The sequence below is a fragment of the Clinocottus analis genome, unplaced genomic scaffold (assembly GCF_023055335.1).
Source record: "Clinocottus analis isolate CAN_PGR_092001 unplaced genomic scaffold, fCliAna1.0.p SCAF_6, whole genome shotgun sequence".
Classification (NCBI taxonomy): Eukaryota; Metazoa; Chordata; class Actinopteri; order Perciformes; family Cottidae; genus Clinocottus; species Clinocottus analis.
In genome coordinates, this window is record NW_027176218.1 from 11359064 (window position 1) to 11373929 (window position 14866).

At 40.7% G+C, this 14866-nt stretch overlaps 1 protein-coding gene across 1 annotated transcript in view; it reads left to right on the forward strand.

Annotated features, from left to right (window-relative positions):
* The first annotated feature begins 1523 nt into the window (after window positions 1–1523).
* Window positions 1524–14866, forward strand: part of sema3d (sema domain, immunoglobulin domain (Ig), short basic domain, secreted, (semaphorin) 3D) — a 28219-nt gene continuing 14876 nt past the window's right edge. Inside the window, 4 exon segments of the mRNA XM_068602283.1 lie at window positions 1524–1776; window positions 8601–8859; window positions 12585–12745; window positions 14690–14752. Coding sequence (XP_068458384.1) covers window positions 8652–8859; window positions 12585–12745; window positions 14690–14752 — 432 coding nt within the window. The 5' untranslated portion in view covers window positions 1524–1776; window positions 8601–8651.

Below are 14866 nucleotides of genomic sequence, written 5' to 3' on the forward strand. Positions count from 1 at the left end.
GACTGGGAAAGCGATCGAAGGATTGGAAGAGCAATTTTCATTTAATCTTGACTCAGGCATAACACTACTTCAAACATGATACAAATATATATGTATGTATGCACACTGTATTTTGCTAATTGTTTAATATGTTTATGAAGCTTGTAAAATGTATTCCTTTTGTTTGTCAGGATAGAACTGTACACCCTTTGGCTTATAGACTGATAATGTTCACAATTTTGCTTTTCTTTGTGTGGAACATTGGTCTACACACACACACACACACACACACACACACACACACACACACACACACACACACACAGGGGGGATGAGAGAAGGAGGGATCTCTCAGGAGGGATAGGGCGGGATGGCATTGACAGCATGTGGTGCTTTACACAAATTTGTCATCAATAGTGCTCATCACTAATGGCTTTACTTGTACGTGTGGTGTGTGTGTGTGTGTGTGTGTGTGTGTGTGTGTGTGTGTGTGTGTGTGTGCGTGTGTGTGTGTGTGTGTGTGTGTGTGGGAGTGTCAGTTTTCCTGAGGAAGTGCACACCCTGACACTGAACCTCCCAACAAGCAGGGAGGACAACTGTTTTAACCCGTTAACCTTTAACCTAATCCGCTTAGGGACTCAGTCACATCTGATGACTTTCTGAGTCCAACATTACAGCCCTCCTCTTAAATGAATGTGACCTATGTGTGTACTTGGTTCTGAACCTTCCACAACTTCTGCTGCTGGAGAAGAAACAAAGTGGATTTGGACTGACTCATGTCTTTGTGTACATATATGAGAGTGCCAAAGAAATAAATGTTTACTTAAAAATCAACCAGGGTTGACTGCACGCTCTTGTTTCAAAGCCACGAGGCCAAGGCATCCCATCAGGATCTGCTGGCGAAGCCCAAATACAGCTGCTCTTTCCTCTCACCAGCAGCTGAGGGAAACCCAGAGGATCACTCATCACATCATTTTAGTAGCATGTCACACATTGTCATGATCACATTCATTTGCATCACAAATGGCACACAAGTCATGAAAGGCCATTTGACCCTCCACCCAACAACATTACATTTGTATACTTATTATAGTGCACCTCAAATCAATCAGCTCTTTAATCTTAAACTGTATAATGACAAGCTATAGCTGTAATGAATGGATTAAAGCTGCTTTGTGAATCAGTTATACAGCATTAGGGCAACTTTTGGGTTCCCAGTTTGAGGAAATCCCTCCAGTATGACACTTCTTTTTGCCTTTTTCATTAAATAATAATGATAATATATATATATATATATATATATATATATATATATATATATATATATATATATATATAGAATACTCCATTGTACTGTAATAGATTATATGCATATCAATACAATACTACCTTTGCTCTCGTTTATAACATCTGAGAATAGTCTCCTGGCTGCTGTGCAGATGCTGAGGGCCCCTCCCCTCTGCAGCAGCAGCAGCAGCAGCATAATTGGGAGTTTACCGTCTGTCTGTCTTTCCCGAGGCGAACTGCCACAGAGCAACCAGCCATCCAACGCACACGCAGAGTGCACCGAGAGTTCAAGAGCGCGAGGAGTGTGTGTTTGACCACAATTAAGGGGAGTGGAAGTATTTGGGGGAAGTATCAGTTGATTCCTCCACTTCTCTTTGAGTCGGGGCGAAGTTGCGCACGTGTGTATACTTTAGGTTACTTTTCACTGTGCTTCAGGCAATTAAGGCGAGTGACGCTGCTGTCCACAGCGTGGGCATGTGTTGCGTGTGAGACTCGGATTTGACTGCGCAGGTAAGATGAGAGACATACAAGTCGGTTTTTTTTTTTTTTCCAGTTCATGCTATTTACTTAGCTATTGTCGTTGTATTGTTGGAATTGACTCGCAAGTTTACTTACGTTGACCAGATGATATCGGCGCTTTTGACACAACTGTTTTTACTCTCTAGATGTACACAACTCGCTATACCGTTAATGTGTATTCAATATCTTGATATTTTCTACCATTTTTCCAACGTTAAGCTTACCACATTTCCTACAATTCAAGTCAAGCCTTATGTATTTTGACTTTTAAGAAGCTCAGAACAGCTTTGTTTAAAAGCATGACAACTAACTTTTCACATAATACAAGGGATATTAAGATAATGTTATGATCCTTTGAAGAATGTGTATAAATCTGTAAGGAAAATACAATCGTTTTAAATTGCTTGAAATGTTTAAATCCCAAGTATTTTAATGTATACTATTCATCTGGCAGGACAAATGTGTTCCTGAAATGTGACTTGTGAACTTGTGAAATGTGAATTTAATGTGACTGACAATCCCAAATATTGTGGAGAGTGCATTATTCAACTAACTTGCTTTACTTCTGGAGCTCAGATCACTGCCATGTGTTTTTTTGTGGTTTACTGTGCAGCATTAAGGAATGAAAAAGAGTCATGTGGCTTTAGGGTACTTATGTTATGTTTCGCCTCCTGTATATCTAACTTCTCAAGGACCCACTCTCCACTTGCTGCGCTTCTGAAGGTTTATCTAACTCCCTACAAGGCGCTTTGGGTTGGGGGTAGGGGGCTTGTGAGGGAGGCAAATAAACTATTGAATGGAAGGCAGAGAGATGGGAGTTATGTGGATATTGATTTCTCTGGCAGAGTTTCAGGGCTTTCGATTAGCATGACTGAGGAAAATTAATTATTTCTGCTCTGGGCCACAGAAAGACAACTCAGAAAATCTTGTCTGATTTTCTCCTTTAAACAGTGTCCAACCGTTACATCACTGAAGTGGTGGCTGTCAGGCATACGTAATGCAGCTACTGCAGATGGGGCAGGCAAAGAACTGCTGCTGAAATCACAACCTGAATATGTATGCAAGTTATCTTTGAAAACTCTAAAGGCACTTTTGAAAAGTGACAGCATACTTGAACTTATTTCTGTAAGAGCTATGGTATGGTTTGGATTTCATAATAAGTCATGATGTGAGTCTAGTTGAAGGGTTTTTGGTGGTGTATGTGGGTTCCTTTGTTCATTGTATCACTTTAAACCCATGCTGTGCTAACCATGAGACTCCTGTTCTGTATTTCTTGTATGGTCTGATCCAACATTACCCTGAAAATCACAGCAACAATATTCAGCTGTGTTTTGAATGGCCGACCGCACCATTCCTGCGCTCTGTGACAATGTCATGCCAGTCACACCGAGGCTTTTTGCTGGACAGTGATGAAAAACGGAAAGAGTTCTTTCTCAAAACCTCACAAGTTTTGGATGGAAAGCTTTCTTAAAACATACTTGTAATGCTGTACACTAGCTTAGCCTTGTATGGTCATGTTTCCAGAATCCTTCAGCGCACACAGACAAAGCAGTTAAGGCACCTTTACTGCAGCAGCGATGTTAGAGAGTCTACAACGGCTAGGTGCCAATGACTTGCAGACAGACGGCCCGGCTGGGTGTGCCTGCCCTGCAGCTCTGGCCTCCGTGTTTCTTCTGTCTCTACTGAACTATGCTGGAGCTGCTGTGGGGATAATTGCTTAACAAAAGCCTTCCTCGGACTGAGAAAGAACAACTAATTACTTGGTTACTTCGCACATTTGTAGAAGACAGTAATGCTCTTGAGAGGAGCTGTTGCATAGCGTACATGGGTGAACCCTTGTATCCTTAGGCCTTCAGGAGTGAAACCTTGTATCCTCAGGCCCTCTGGAGACAAGTGGAGCACTTACAACTGTCACTCACCGTTTCCATGCCCTGTTGCTCCCATCTGCCTACCTCGGGATGGTATAAGCTTACACGCACACATATGTTCATACATGCAGACACTCATCCATTCAGAGTTGCACGTCGGGGTCATGTCAGGGTCATGTCCTGTTCAGCATGTGTAGAAATACTTGTTTTGTTGTCCCTTATCAACAAACCTATCGGCAATTTACTTCAATGCTGTTGTCTCAGTTACATGGTTGCTTTATCTGTTTGGAATAGCCTCTCAACTTTGTTTTCCACGTTATGTTTTTTTTTTCCTCTATAAAAAGGAGTTAAACCATAGATCAGGTATCACTTTCCTCTCCCGCTCTTCCAACTTTCCTTTCACCTTGGTGTGATAGCAGACCTTAGCTGGCACTGTCTCAAAACTCTGGGTCTTCCATCGATAGATTGGAGGATTAAAACGACAACGTTAAATATAAAACAAGTCTTTAACAAAGGCAGCACAAACACTAATATGTTTATTGTGTGTTTTTGATTCTCTAACCAACAGTTGGCAGTTTTTTAGATAATAAGTTAGTTAGGAACACTATGTGGACAGACAGGACCTCAGGGTTGGAATTGTATCCATTTCTCAGGTTTTTGTTCACAGACATACTCTTGAAAAAAAATGGAAGGATTCCACTGGAATGTTGTCTAGTCTGGGCTTTCACTGATTTCATGCATAGAGAAATGTGTGATTGTCATGAGATGTCTGCTGTTTGTAATGTTGTGAATGTGTGCAGGACAGGGCCTGACTGGTTCACTCTAAACAACTATCACAAACACTCTTGGGCCACATCTAAACAGCTTTGACAGGAGTTACCTGTCAAAGCTGTTTAGTTGTGTGAGAGGGGCAATCTGTAATAAGGCAGCATGTGGAATTTCTGATTTATAGGATTCATTAGTAGATGCAGGAAATACCGACTTTCTTGATGGCAAGGGATCAAATGTTCTTGTCCATGGAGAGGTATTACATATCCTTACCTAACATATTTTGTATTATGCATACATCCACTATTTAGGGCTGATTTACTGCTGCATTTTCAACTTCAAAGCCCATCGCCATCTCTATCCCCCTGTTTGGATGATAACATTTTGTGCAGAAGGGGATATTTTGGCAATTTTATTTTGCATTCAGTTTCATGAGTGATATGTAATTTCCCAGGAGATATATATGCTGTGCTGATAGATATGGTGTTCCACTCAGATACATTGGGTAATGTTTTTGGTTTTATCTCACATAAATCCCAGCTTGCACCTTGATGTTTACTTTATGACTTGAGTAAACAAAATACAGGAACAAAATGTTAGTAAGTTGCCAAAAAGCTTTTGTGCAATAGTATGTGTAGGTTGAGGTTTTTTAAATCAGTTCATAATAATCTCACATTGCCGAAGTATCACGTTTCATATTTACCTTCATATTTAATTTTCAGCATACAGTTGAACACTATGAGACCTGCACTATGTGTGTGATGTGTTAACCTTATTATGGCAAAATAGTTTAAACGGGTGAGAAGACATTAACCCTTCAGATCAATATTACTATTTTTTTTTTAGCAGACTTTGGAGACAGAGCTGACAGCGATACTTTACTTTGTTTCCAGAAGCCCCTTTATGGAAATAAAATGCACCGTGTATTATAGTGGCAAGACCTTTTTAGAGAAGGTCTGTATTTGAAGAGTTTTGTGTTTCCTTCTTTAAGCTGCCTATACCTGGAGTTATAGCCCACATGAATGTTAATGATACATATATGCTTTGTAGTTTATGTTTAATGCAAACACAAACAGTGTGGCCTGGTGGCTGTCCTGTATTTTTCCTTTGAGACATGAACTCACACAGACTCACAAGAGAGTTACATGCTTGCTTAAATACAAGGTTGAAAAAAAGATGATTGACTGTTGCCAAGAAAAACAAGCAATGTCTGAGAGCTAGAAACGATTACCTATGTTGTTCTGCCAGGTCATTGCCTGTGGTCAGGGAATATAGACAAATAGCTGTGCTAATGCACTCTGTCCTGTGGAGATGGAGGGGCTTGATAGTAGTGTTCTCTACAGGGCACCTGGGTGTTGCTAAATGCCTCATTAGGGGTGGTCTCTGTGTGAGAATGCCCATGGCCAGAGCACTTCTTCCCCATCTGCTCCATGTCTGCTGACAACTTATGCTAAGAATATTACTTCACATTTCTTCCATAGCGTCTTAATAATAGATTTTGGATCCTCATTAATCAATGGCTGCTGGTGGATGGTTGTTTCATGTCACATAATCACTCTATTTGTTTGATGTTGAGCCCCAAACCAAACAGATTGCTCAATTTGATTGAGGAGGTGACATCTATAAGATACTATATATGTTTAGAGATCATAAGCCAGCAGCCCCATAATTGGCTGCTGTAACTTTTAAATCTGTCAACATTACCATCAAGATTGTTTCCCATCACCCCCTGCACCGTTTGCTGGCCATGCCGCCAAAGACAACAGGGACTCTAGCCGCCAGGAAACAGAGGTGTTAGCTTAACCCACATGGCACAAGCTGTCTGTTTCTTCTTTTTCACACCTCTCTCTCTCTCTGTCACCATTTTCCTCCCTCTGTCTCATTTAATCTCTGTTATTCACATTTTTCACAGTATTGACTGACTGGCAACGCATATGTCCTTCCTTGTTATATTGCGTGACAATTTCCCATCATTGGATGGAGAGTTTATGATGCTTCTCTTCCAGCACTCGAGCTTTCTCTTTTGTTTTGGGCCTATTCTTCTCGAGGGGCGCTGCACAGGCCTGTACTGCTGATAGATGTAGGCACTCAAGCGGTAAAGAGAGATACATTACTCGAACACTACCCACATGGGTGACATCGTGTCATTGCTCCCCTGAAGATACTGCAGGGAGGATGAGCCCCACTGCCAGCACTATCGCTGTCACTCACAAAGTGTGCAACGACTGCATTTGAACCTGCCCACTTTCTCACTCTCTTTGCAAATTGCCCATCCATCACACATCACTCTATATCTGGATTTCTAACCCTGAAGGTGTGAAGGTGCATCAATTTGTCATCTTAAGTAAACAGCAGTCTGTTTATCAGGGTCTAATCCCCTTCAGTTTAGAGCTATGGGGGGTGTGTGTGGGTGTGTTAGTAAGGAGGAGGGTTGGGGGCTTAGATGGCCTAATTCTCCGTGATGAACTCAAAATTCAAACACCAGATGTCAACACTGGACTGGAAATATAAATTAATTGTACTTTTACAGCTTGTATTTGTCTGCCAACATGCCATGCACATTTGTGCATGTAGGTGGGATTGAATGTATGTTCTCAGAGTGTCAGTTTATATACATATTCTCCTAAGCGCCGCATAGACAATGTGATCTTCTCTTGTCTAGTTATTTGTCCAGTTCTTCCAACCGGAAGCAACATGCTTTGGTTTCAGAATGTAATTTAGGCTGACAGTGTTTATGTTATCACTAGACAGGTGGATGTGTGTTATCTGAGATGGGGGTAGAAGGAAAGTAATGAAGGAGATGTTGCAATAATGTCTGTGGGGGAGGCATTCTCTTGATGCATTGATTCATTTCTTCATTGATTGCTTGGTTAATTAGTAGCTGGATGGCTGTGGAATCTGCAGGGATGCTGTTTTAAAAACACTGTTTGTATTTATTTGGCACTTAAATAATCAATTCTGATTAAAGGTGAGGTTATCATGAGGTTACGATACAGCACTTTTCTTGAGGCGGCACAAACACACCAGTATGTGTGTAAATGTGCCAAATTGCACCTTGTTAAGAGTAAATAAGGAACGATTAGAAAAGTAATCACAATGAAGACTCATAGATTAGATACCTATAAATACTTGGATATTGGTTCCTTGCTATAGTTCCTAGTTGCAGACACAATTTGTAAACTGCTCTGTGGTTAATCTGCAGTTAATTGGATTTTAGTTCCCAATTTCTTTCTTACTTGTTTCTCATTATAAAGTGAAAGCAAAGAAAATTCTCTCTGCAGACTCATTTGTTGCGTGCCCTTCAAAACCTTTGTATTGTGATGATCCCATGTGCATGTTTGAAAGAGTGTAGTTCTATGTACATCACACGTACGCGCAAGACTATGCAAATCAGCATCAATGAAAAGAGCAACCAAACAACACATGTATTCAAAGGGGAAACTTTACAATCCCAGCTAAATGTTTGTCAGTTCAAGTAACTTTTTAAACTTGCCACAGTTCCTGATTTAAATTGTTTTAAACATTAGAGTACCCCACGATGTCTTGTTTTTGCCACATTGATTTCACTTGTCCCGTGTTCAATTACCACACATCACTCTAGTTCTCCTCGCTTATTAGTGGTAGAAAAAGAGCGAGGGTTCCCATGACTGCTCACTCATATGTCTCACTTACCATTGAGTGTGAACAAATGTGTGTGGTACACACCTCTTAAATGCACTATGAAGTCTCATACAGGATGTGGTTAATTCTTTTTACAGAACATAAAGGAGGAGCTGATGGGGTCATAAGCCAATGCTAAAACTTATGGCAAGTAGCATTTAGCTAAATAATTAAATTAGTAATTCAAGTCAAACGAAGATAGAGGGGAGAGAGAAACTGAAAGAGGCATGGCCGAGTGAAAGATAGTACAATGAGACTGTTTTGTTTGTGTGACCTTTGTTTTGGGCAAACAGATTTATAGGCAACACAAAAGGCAAGCCAGTGACGGGCAACAGCTGATGTAGGGCGGGTAAAGAGAGGGGACATGCCTGTAGGGCTCCATGGTGAAAGGACTGAATAGTCACAACAGAAATATGTGTACATATCCTGCCCCTAAGTTAGATGACACACACACACGGACACACACACACTTATAATTGCTCCTCCCCAGCTTGACTCTTTACTCCCGTCTTTCTCCAGGTTTTGCAGAAAAGGACAGAGTGAAAGCGGGACAAGAGCACTCAACACACCATGACGAAAGGGGACTCTGGAAATCAGAGTCTGGATAAAGTTGGCACTCTGCAGTGCATGTCTGGCAGTAATCATGGCTGCAAAGGGAAGAGGATTAAGGTACTATCCCATCAAGTGGTCACATTAGTGGGATTGATGTTTTTGGCCACCCTCCCTTTTGGAGCAAGCATCAAACAAACTGTCCCTAGGGTCAAACTCAGCCAAAGAGGTAAGTGATATTGTTAATTTGTCTTTTTATTGTATTGTATTGTTTTCACGTATTTCCATTGTAATATGTTACATATTGAAGTTGTACAGAATCATTGGGTAGTTTTAAGCCATTATGGATATTTGTTCTTGTGCCAACAATCTTTGTCATCAGTGCACTTGCATTTAGGTGGAGTTATTGTGGATCTGTGGACTCTCACCTATAATTCTCTTGATTTATTTATTCTTTTCCACACATTTCTTTAAGTAAGCATTTCAGCCATCTTCAAAGACCCTGTGTAGCATTGTCTTTGTCTCTCTCTGTAACATTTTGTCTCCTCTACAGTATTACTCTTGGGGCTTTGTCCAAACAGCCAAGAGAGACAAGTGAAAAGAGAGATTATTAACAACCTAACTCAGCTATGCTGTACATGGTCTTTGAAACAACACTGTCAAGTTGAGTGAGCGATGTAAGATTCACTTGCTGATCCATTAGCCCGCATCATGATTTTTCATGTCTGATGGGCTCAAGAATGTCCCTTGGTCACAATCTATTAAGCCTCTCCTTGATATGCCCCTACTACAGAAGCCTGCAGTTACTAAAATACAATGTTGTTGCAGTCCATACATTTTACACTGATGCTCTTGGCCAATAGTAAAACTGTCGTTCAATCAGCCGTGTGTATATTAGCCAGTCCCTGCAATGTGCTCTGCGTCCATGTGTTTAGTTTTTGCATCAACTGTTTGCTTTTTGCCACTAGGGGAAAGCTGAATTATTGCTGCCCTTAAAACCTGTTCAAAACTCCAGGGCAAACTCAACTTCAAAGTCTCCATCCCTCATTCTATGTATCAGCTCCAAGAATCCACACAAATGAACTTCAGTCAGCTCCATAAAATCGAATCCCCACTGCGACCTAAAAGTAAACTCACTCTGACTTCAACCTCCAAAAGCTCTCTTCAGGTCAATTCTTCCTTACCCTATGGCTAGAAAAAGATATGTCCTGTTGGTCCAACATAAATATATTAAGTAGCTGGAGGAATACTAATTGCTAGGGACAGTGTTTATTCAGCACTTATGAAAGTATTTAGCTCTATAGTTTGTCTCATTTTATGTTTGTTCCAAATAAACCCTTTGATTAAAAAAAGAAAGCAGTTCATCATTTCATATATGACTGCATTTTAATGGGGCCATACCAAGCTTTTCTTGATACTGTCAGGGTGTGTCTCTTAACTATGAGCACAGTTGACCGAACTTCATTGTTCATTCACGTGGCCATCAGACCTCAGATTAAAAACAAACGCTCCTCCGACCCTGTGCACACGTCATGCACACTTCTCGTCATCTCATCAGTGCACACTCTTCAAAAGCAACACCACCCAGCAGCAGTGATCACTCTTCAAACACTGCATCGCCCTCCTGTGAAAGCCCGGCTATAATGAGTGAAGGGTGAAATGATCAAAGTGAAATCATCTGTGATTGAGTGAACACCTCCAAAACAACTCCCTTCTACTCTTATGAAGTCCCCTCTGATAAACACATCTCAAGTTTGGCGCAGAGTCACAACACAGACATTGTGGCCTTCTGCCAAATGAGAAGTGAAAGCATCTGGTTGAAATACTTTTAATATGCTGCTCATTCAGATGGTTGTTATGCTTTTGTTTTTAATATGTGACAAAGACAAAGTTACACCACATGTCTTCTGTCCTCAGTCATGTGGTCTGTATTACTTGAAAGCTACAGTTTATTGTCATATAAAAGTAGCAAAAGTGTCTTTTGCTACTGAAAGTAGAAAGACACTTTATAGGGCTTGTTCCTTCTTGTATTTTCTCAATACCTAACTTCAATTTAGTGAACGTATGTGTTTACGTAGCAGTGAATCAAAACACATGTCTGTGATGAACCTGGCTGTTCTTGAGCTCATCTTGGTTTGTTATGTATTAGTTCTTATTAACATTACTGACTGTGACTTTACACTGGCTCTCCTGAAACCGTGGACAGAACATCATTCACTGCATATTAATAATGGTAGCTCGAGGATGTGATCATGCAACATGAAAACAGCAGCCTAATCTCAGTTATCTTATATTCAGAGTACAATGATCAGTATTTGTACATTTATTGCACATTGTTTGAATTCATGCTTAAATGATGTGACTTCTCTCAGTAGTTATGGTAGATTCATATATACAGCAACATTACAGCAATGCATCTTTTTTCACTTCTTGCTCTTACAGTATATTAACTACTACAACATTCAGACAAAAAGCATTAATACGGCTGATAGCATGCCCTCACTAATCCTGTGTTTAGTTAGTTTTATTAGTGACAATTTAGTGTTATGGAGCTTAAATCCAGTTGATCAGCAGAGCCTCAAACGTTTGCCAGCAAGCCAACAGGTTGATTTCTTACTCAAATAAATGTGTGGACGAGAGGGCCTCAGAGCTCCAGTAGAGGAGCTAATCAGGAGTTGTTAAGGGGGATGATGGTTCTCTTCTCTGAAGAAAGTTGTGGAGCAATATGCAAAGCGACAACAGCGAAGCAGGCTGTTTCTGTAGGCTCATAGTGCTACATGTTTACGGAGCAGATTAGCGGTAGCCAAGGGCTAGCAGGCCTAAGCTCTCTGTGAGGTTTAGCCTGCTGGGTGCTGGAGTGAGTGTAGGGGTGAGAGATATAAGCATGTGGGGGTGCTGCTTGTGTGAGCTTGTGTATAATAGGAGGTATTAAGCAGGATTGCGTGGTGTGGAGGGGTCCGAGAAGTTCAAATATTGAGGGTTGGTAACCTCTCCAATCCTTCACACCGAGAGGGTAATCACAATGTCAATCCTTTCAGAGTGACTCCCACAGGACTCCCCCACATTGAGCCAGTGTTTATTCAAAGCATGTTGCTATATTGGCACACTGAAAAGAGCCTGGTGATAGAATAGATTTCCTCAGATCAAGGAGATCAAGGACATAGTGCTAAGCTGAGAAAGAAATTGGTGCAACAAGATTCCAGAAATAGTAGCTTGTTGCCCAAGCAGTATACAATAGAAAGCAAGTTTACAGTGTATATATGGACTCTTTCTATGCCATTAATAAAATGCTACCACTATAACTCATATAAAAGTCAACAGCAGACTATACCATAATCTAATGAGTGAGCAACAGGTATTCCAACTGCTCATCTCACATTCTAATCTCACGTTACCCATGGTGCAGCCACAGCTCACGTTTCAGGAAAATGTTCAGTTATCTGCAAATTAAGTCTTGTCAGGGAAGTACTGGTATGGAGACAGATAGTTTTAGAATAAGTGAACCTGCCACCTCCTTTTAAAGAGCTGCCTTTTAAGATGAGAGATATACACATGGCTATTCAGTAGCTGTGAAAATACTTCAAGAAAGATATCTTATAATCTATCCACTAAAGTACTGTTTTGGTACTGTATCTATTCTCTATCTGCATGTGTAGCTAAAGTGTTGAACCACTGAGGATTAGGCAAGTTTCAAGTCAAGCCAAGACACGTTTTTTTCTTGCTAGTAGAGGAAACCCAGTGCTTGTCTTTGGGATTTCAGCTTGTGTGAACTGAAGAGAATAAGTTAAGTTTGACAGCGTAATCCTTCTGAAACAACTTTTCATACATAATATAATTCAATGCTCGATGATGCATTTGTAATGTCATGTAATGCAATATATACATTCAATACTATGTGGATTTTTAAATCTCTTTGCTTCTATCTCTCTCTGTCTGTTGCTCTCTTTGGGCCAGAACTGCTGCAAGCTGGCAGTATATCTCTGTTTATGGGACCCTCTGATGGCCTGCACTCCCACTCGCTGCTTCTGGACGAGGAGAGAGGTCGTCTTTTGTTGGGAGCCAGGGATCACATCTACCTGCTAGACCCGGACAATCTGGCCAGAGCCCCAAGAAAGGTACACTATGCTGTGAAGAGCACTGAAGAATGTGCAAATTATACACACAGTAAAATGAGGCAAAGGATAAACTTGAGTGCAGTAAATAAACAGCAACTATTGAGTTTGTAGTTGTTCAGGCCATTTTCTATACTTGAGTTTGTTTAGGTATATACATAAAAGTGTTTACAGCAGATTTAAGAATCCTCCCATCCTCTGACAGGAGGGTTGTGTTGCAAGAAATTCAAGTTTGAACAAGAGATGGAGCTTCTCCTCCACACAGTAAATGACCCACCCTGCAGACATCCAGACATGTGCTTAGAGTCCCTTGAGACATTCTAATAATGTTTCTTATTTGCTGTGAGCAGCTAGTTATTACAGAGACAGCCCATGCTTCAGCTCATGACACGTATACCTGTCTTGCCATTAATTGAGGTGATGTAAGGTATTTTTTTTTCCATTACTGTGTTGCTGAGCTGAAATGAACTCAGCCGTGTATTGTTTTAGAGAAGAGCTTACCTCTCAGTCAACAGCGGTCTGAAACTGTCTGTCAGGAGAGGTCAGGGTCATCAGGGTGGAGGGCACACACACACACACACACACACACACACACACACACACACACACAAGTGTGTGTATATGGACATACTGCTATGCACGCTCACGCTCACACTTACACAAACACATAAATGCATTTGGACGGATGCCATATGTTAAAGTTTGTAGATGTGAGTGTGTGTTTATGCAGCTGAGACTGTGTGTATATTTGATTTTTATCTGGTTGTTTTAACTCTCTAAGTGTTGCCTTTTTGTTGCTTCTCTGGTTATTGATACTGATGCCAAGAGATATGCACCAAAAGTCCCAATCTATCTGTCCTCTGGGATCAGCCCTTGACAGTGACTATAATCTAAAAAAAGTCTTTGTGTTTCAGTTAATGAAGAAGCAATCCTCAAAGTGACCCTTAGGCACTAAAACACAAACAAATTCTCTGCTAGCAAACATTCCAGTTGTTTCTTTTTTTTTGATATGCAGGAGATAGCTGCTATGTTGTAAACTTTTGACCACAGTCTTTAAATATCCCGGTAACTTGTGGTAAAACAAGGCCACTTCATATTCTGGCTTTCAAAAGCAATTGAAGGCCTTCACAGGCCTCACACCGTACTCAGTCAACACGTCACGTTGTAACACTGTTCTTCTGTATGAGTTCCTCAGCGGCATGCAATGATTTGGGATCATGAGATGTTTTGATATTGTGTTTTCAAGTGTATTCAGGCTGTGTGGACCCATGAATAAGTTTGGCGATAGCTCTCCTTGGTAGGATTTAGGGGAGGTAACACGCTAAGCACATAAGCCTGTTATAACACATGTGTGGACATGGTGGGCTACATTGAAGGCACACTGGATGTTGTGCATCCATTGTTTGCTCATATCAGCACCTTGAGGTGTTAAGTATTGTACAACTGAGTTCAATAATCCAATAATCAACAATAATTCAGAGAGGAAAGGAGCTCCACTTTTGCTACGCTCTTTTGATTTATACAAAGAGTGTTCAATATAATACTGATAATGTATAGACCAAAAGGTGAAATAGAAAATGGGATGGAAATAACAAAAAAAGTGAAGGGTTGAACAGAAATGTAAAATAATTATGGTAGTTATTACTGTGTTTCTAAATGGGATTTGATAGAGAATGTAGAACTGGCTTGCCTGAACTCTGAAATTAAAATTAAAGCCATTAAAAGGACATTCAGGAGGAACTCATATTAGGTTGGGGTGGGGTGAGGGGGTAAATGGGTGGAGGGGATGTGGTGGTGGGGGTGGGGGGGGTCAGGAGCTTACTCAGTTGTATATTCCACTCTAAAGTGCACAAGTAGCCAGTGTAGAGATGCTAAACAGGAAGGTTGTGACTGGTATACTACCTAATATGATGTGATGTTTTTCTCCTTTTATTTATCTGCCATTAGATTCACTGGCCTGCTTCCAGAGACAGAATGGAAATGTGCAAACTGGCCGGCAAAAATGCAAATGTAAGTTCTTCTAAACAAAGTCACGTCTTGATCTCTGAAGTCTATTTGTACACTATTATGTGTTATCATATACAGTTTAATATAATAGTTAATCTCTGCTCTTTTTATGCCCAT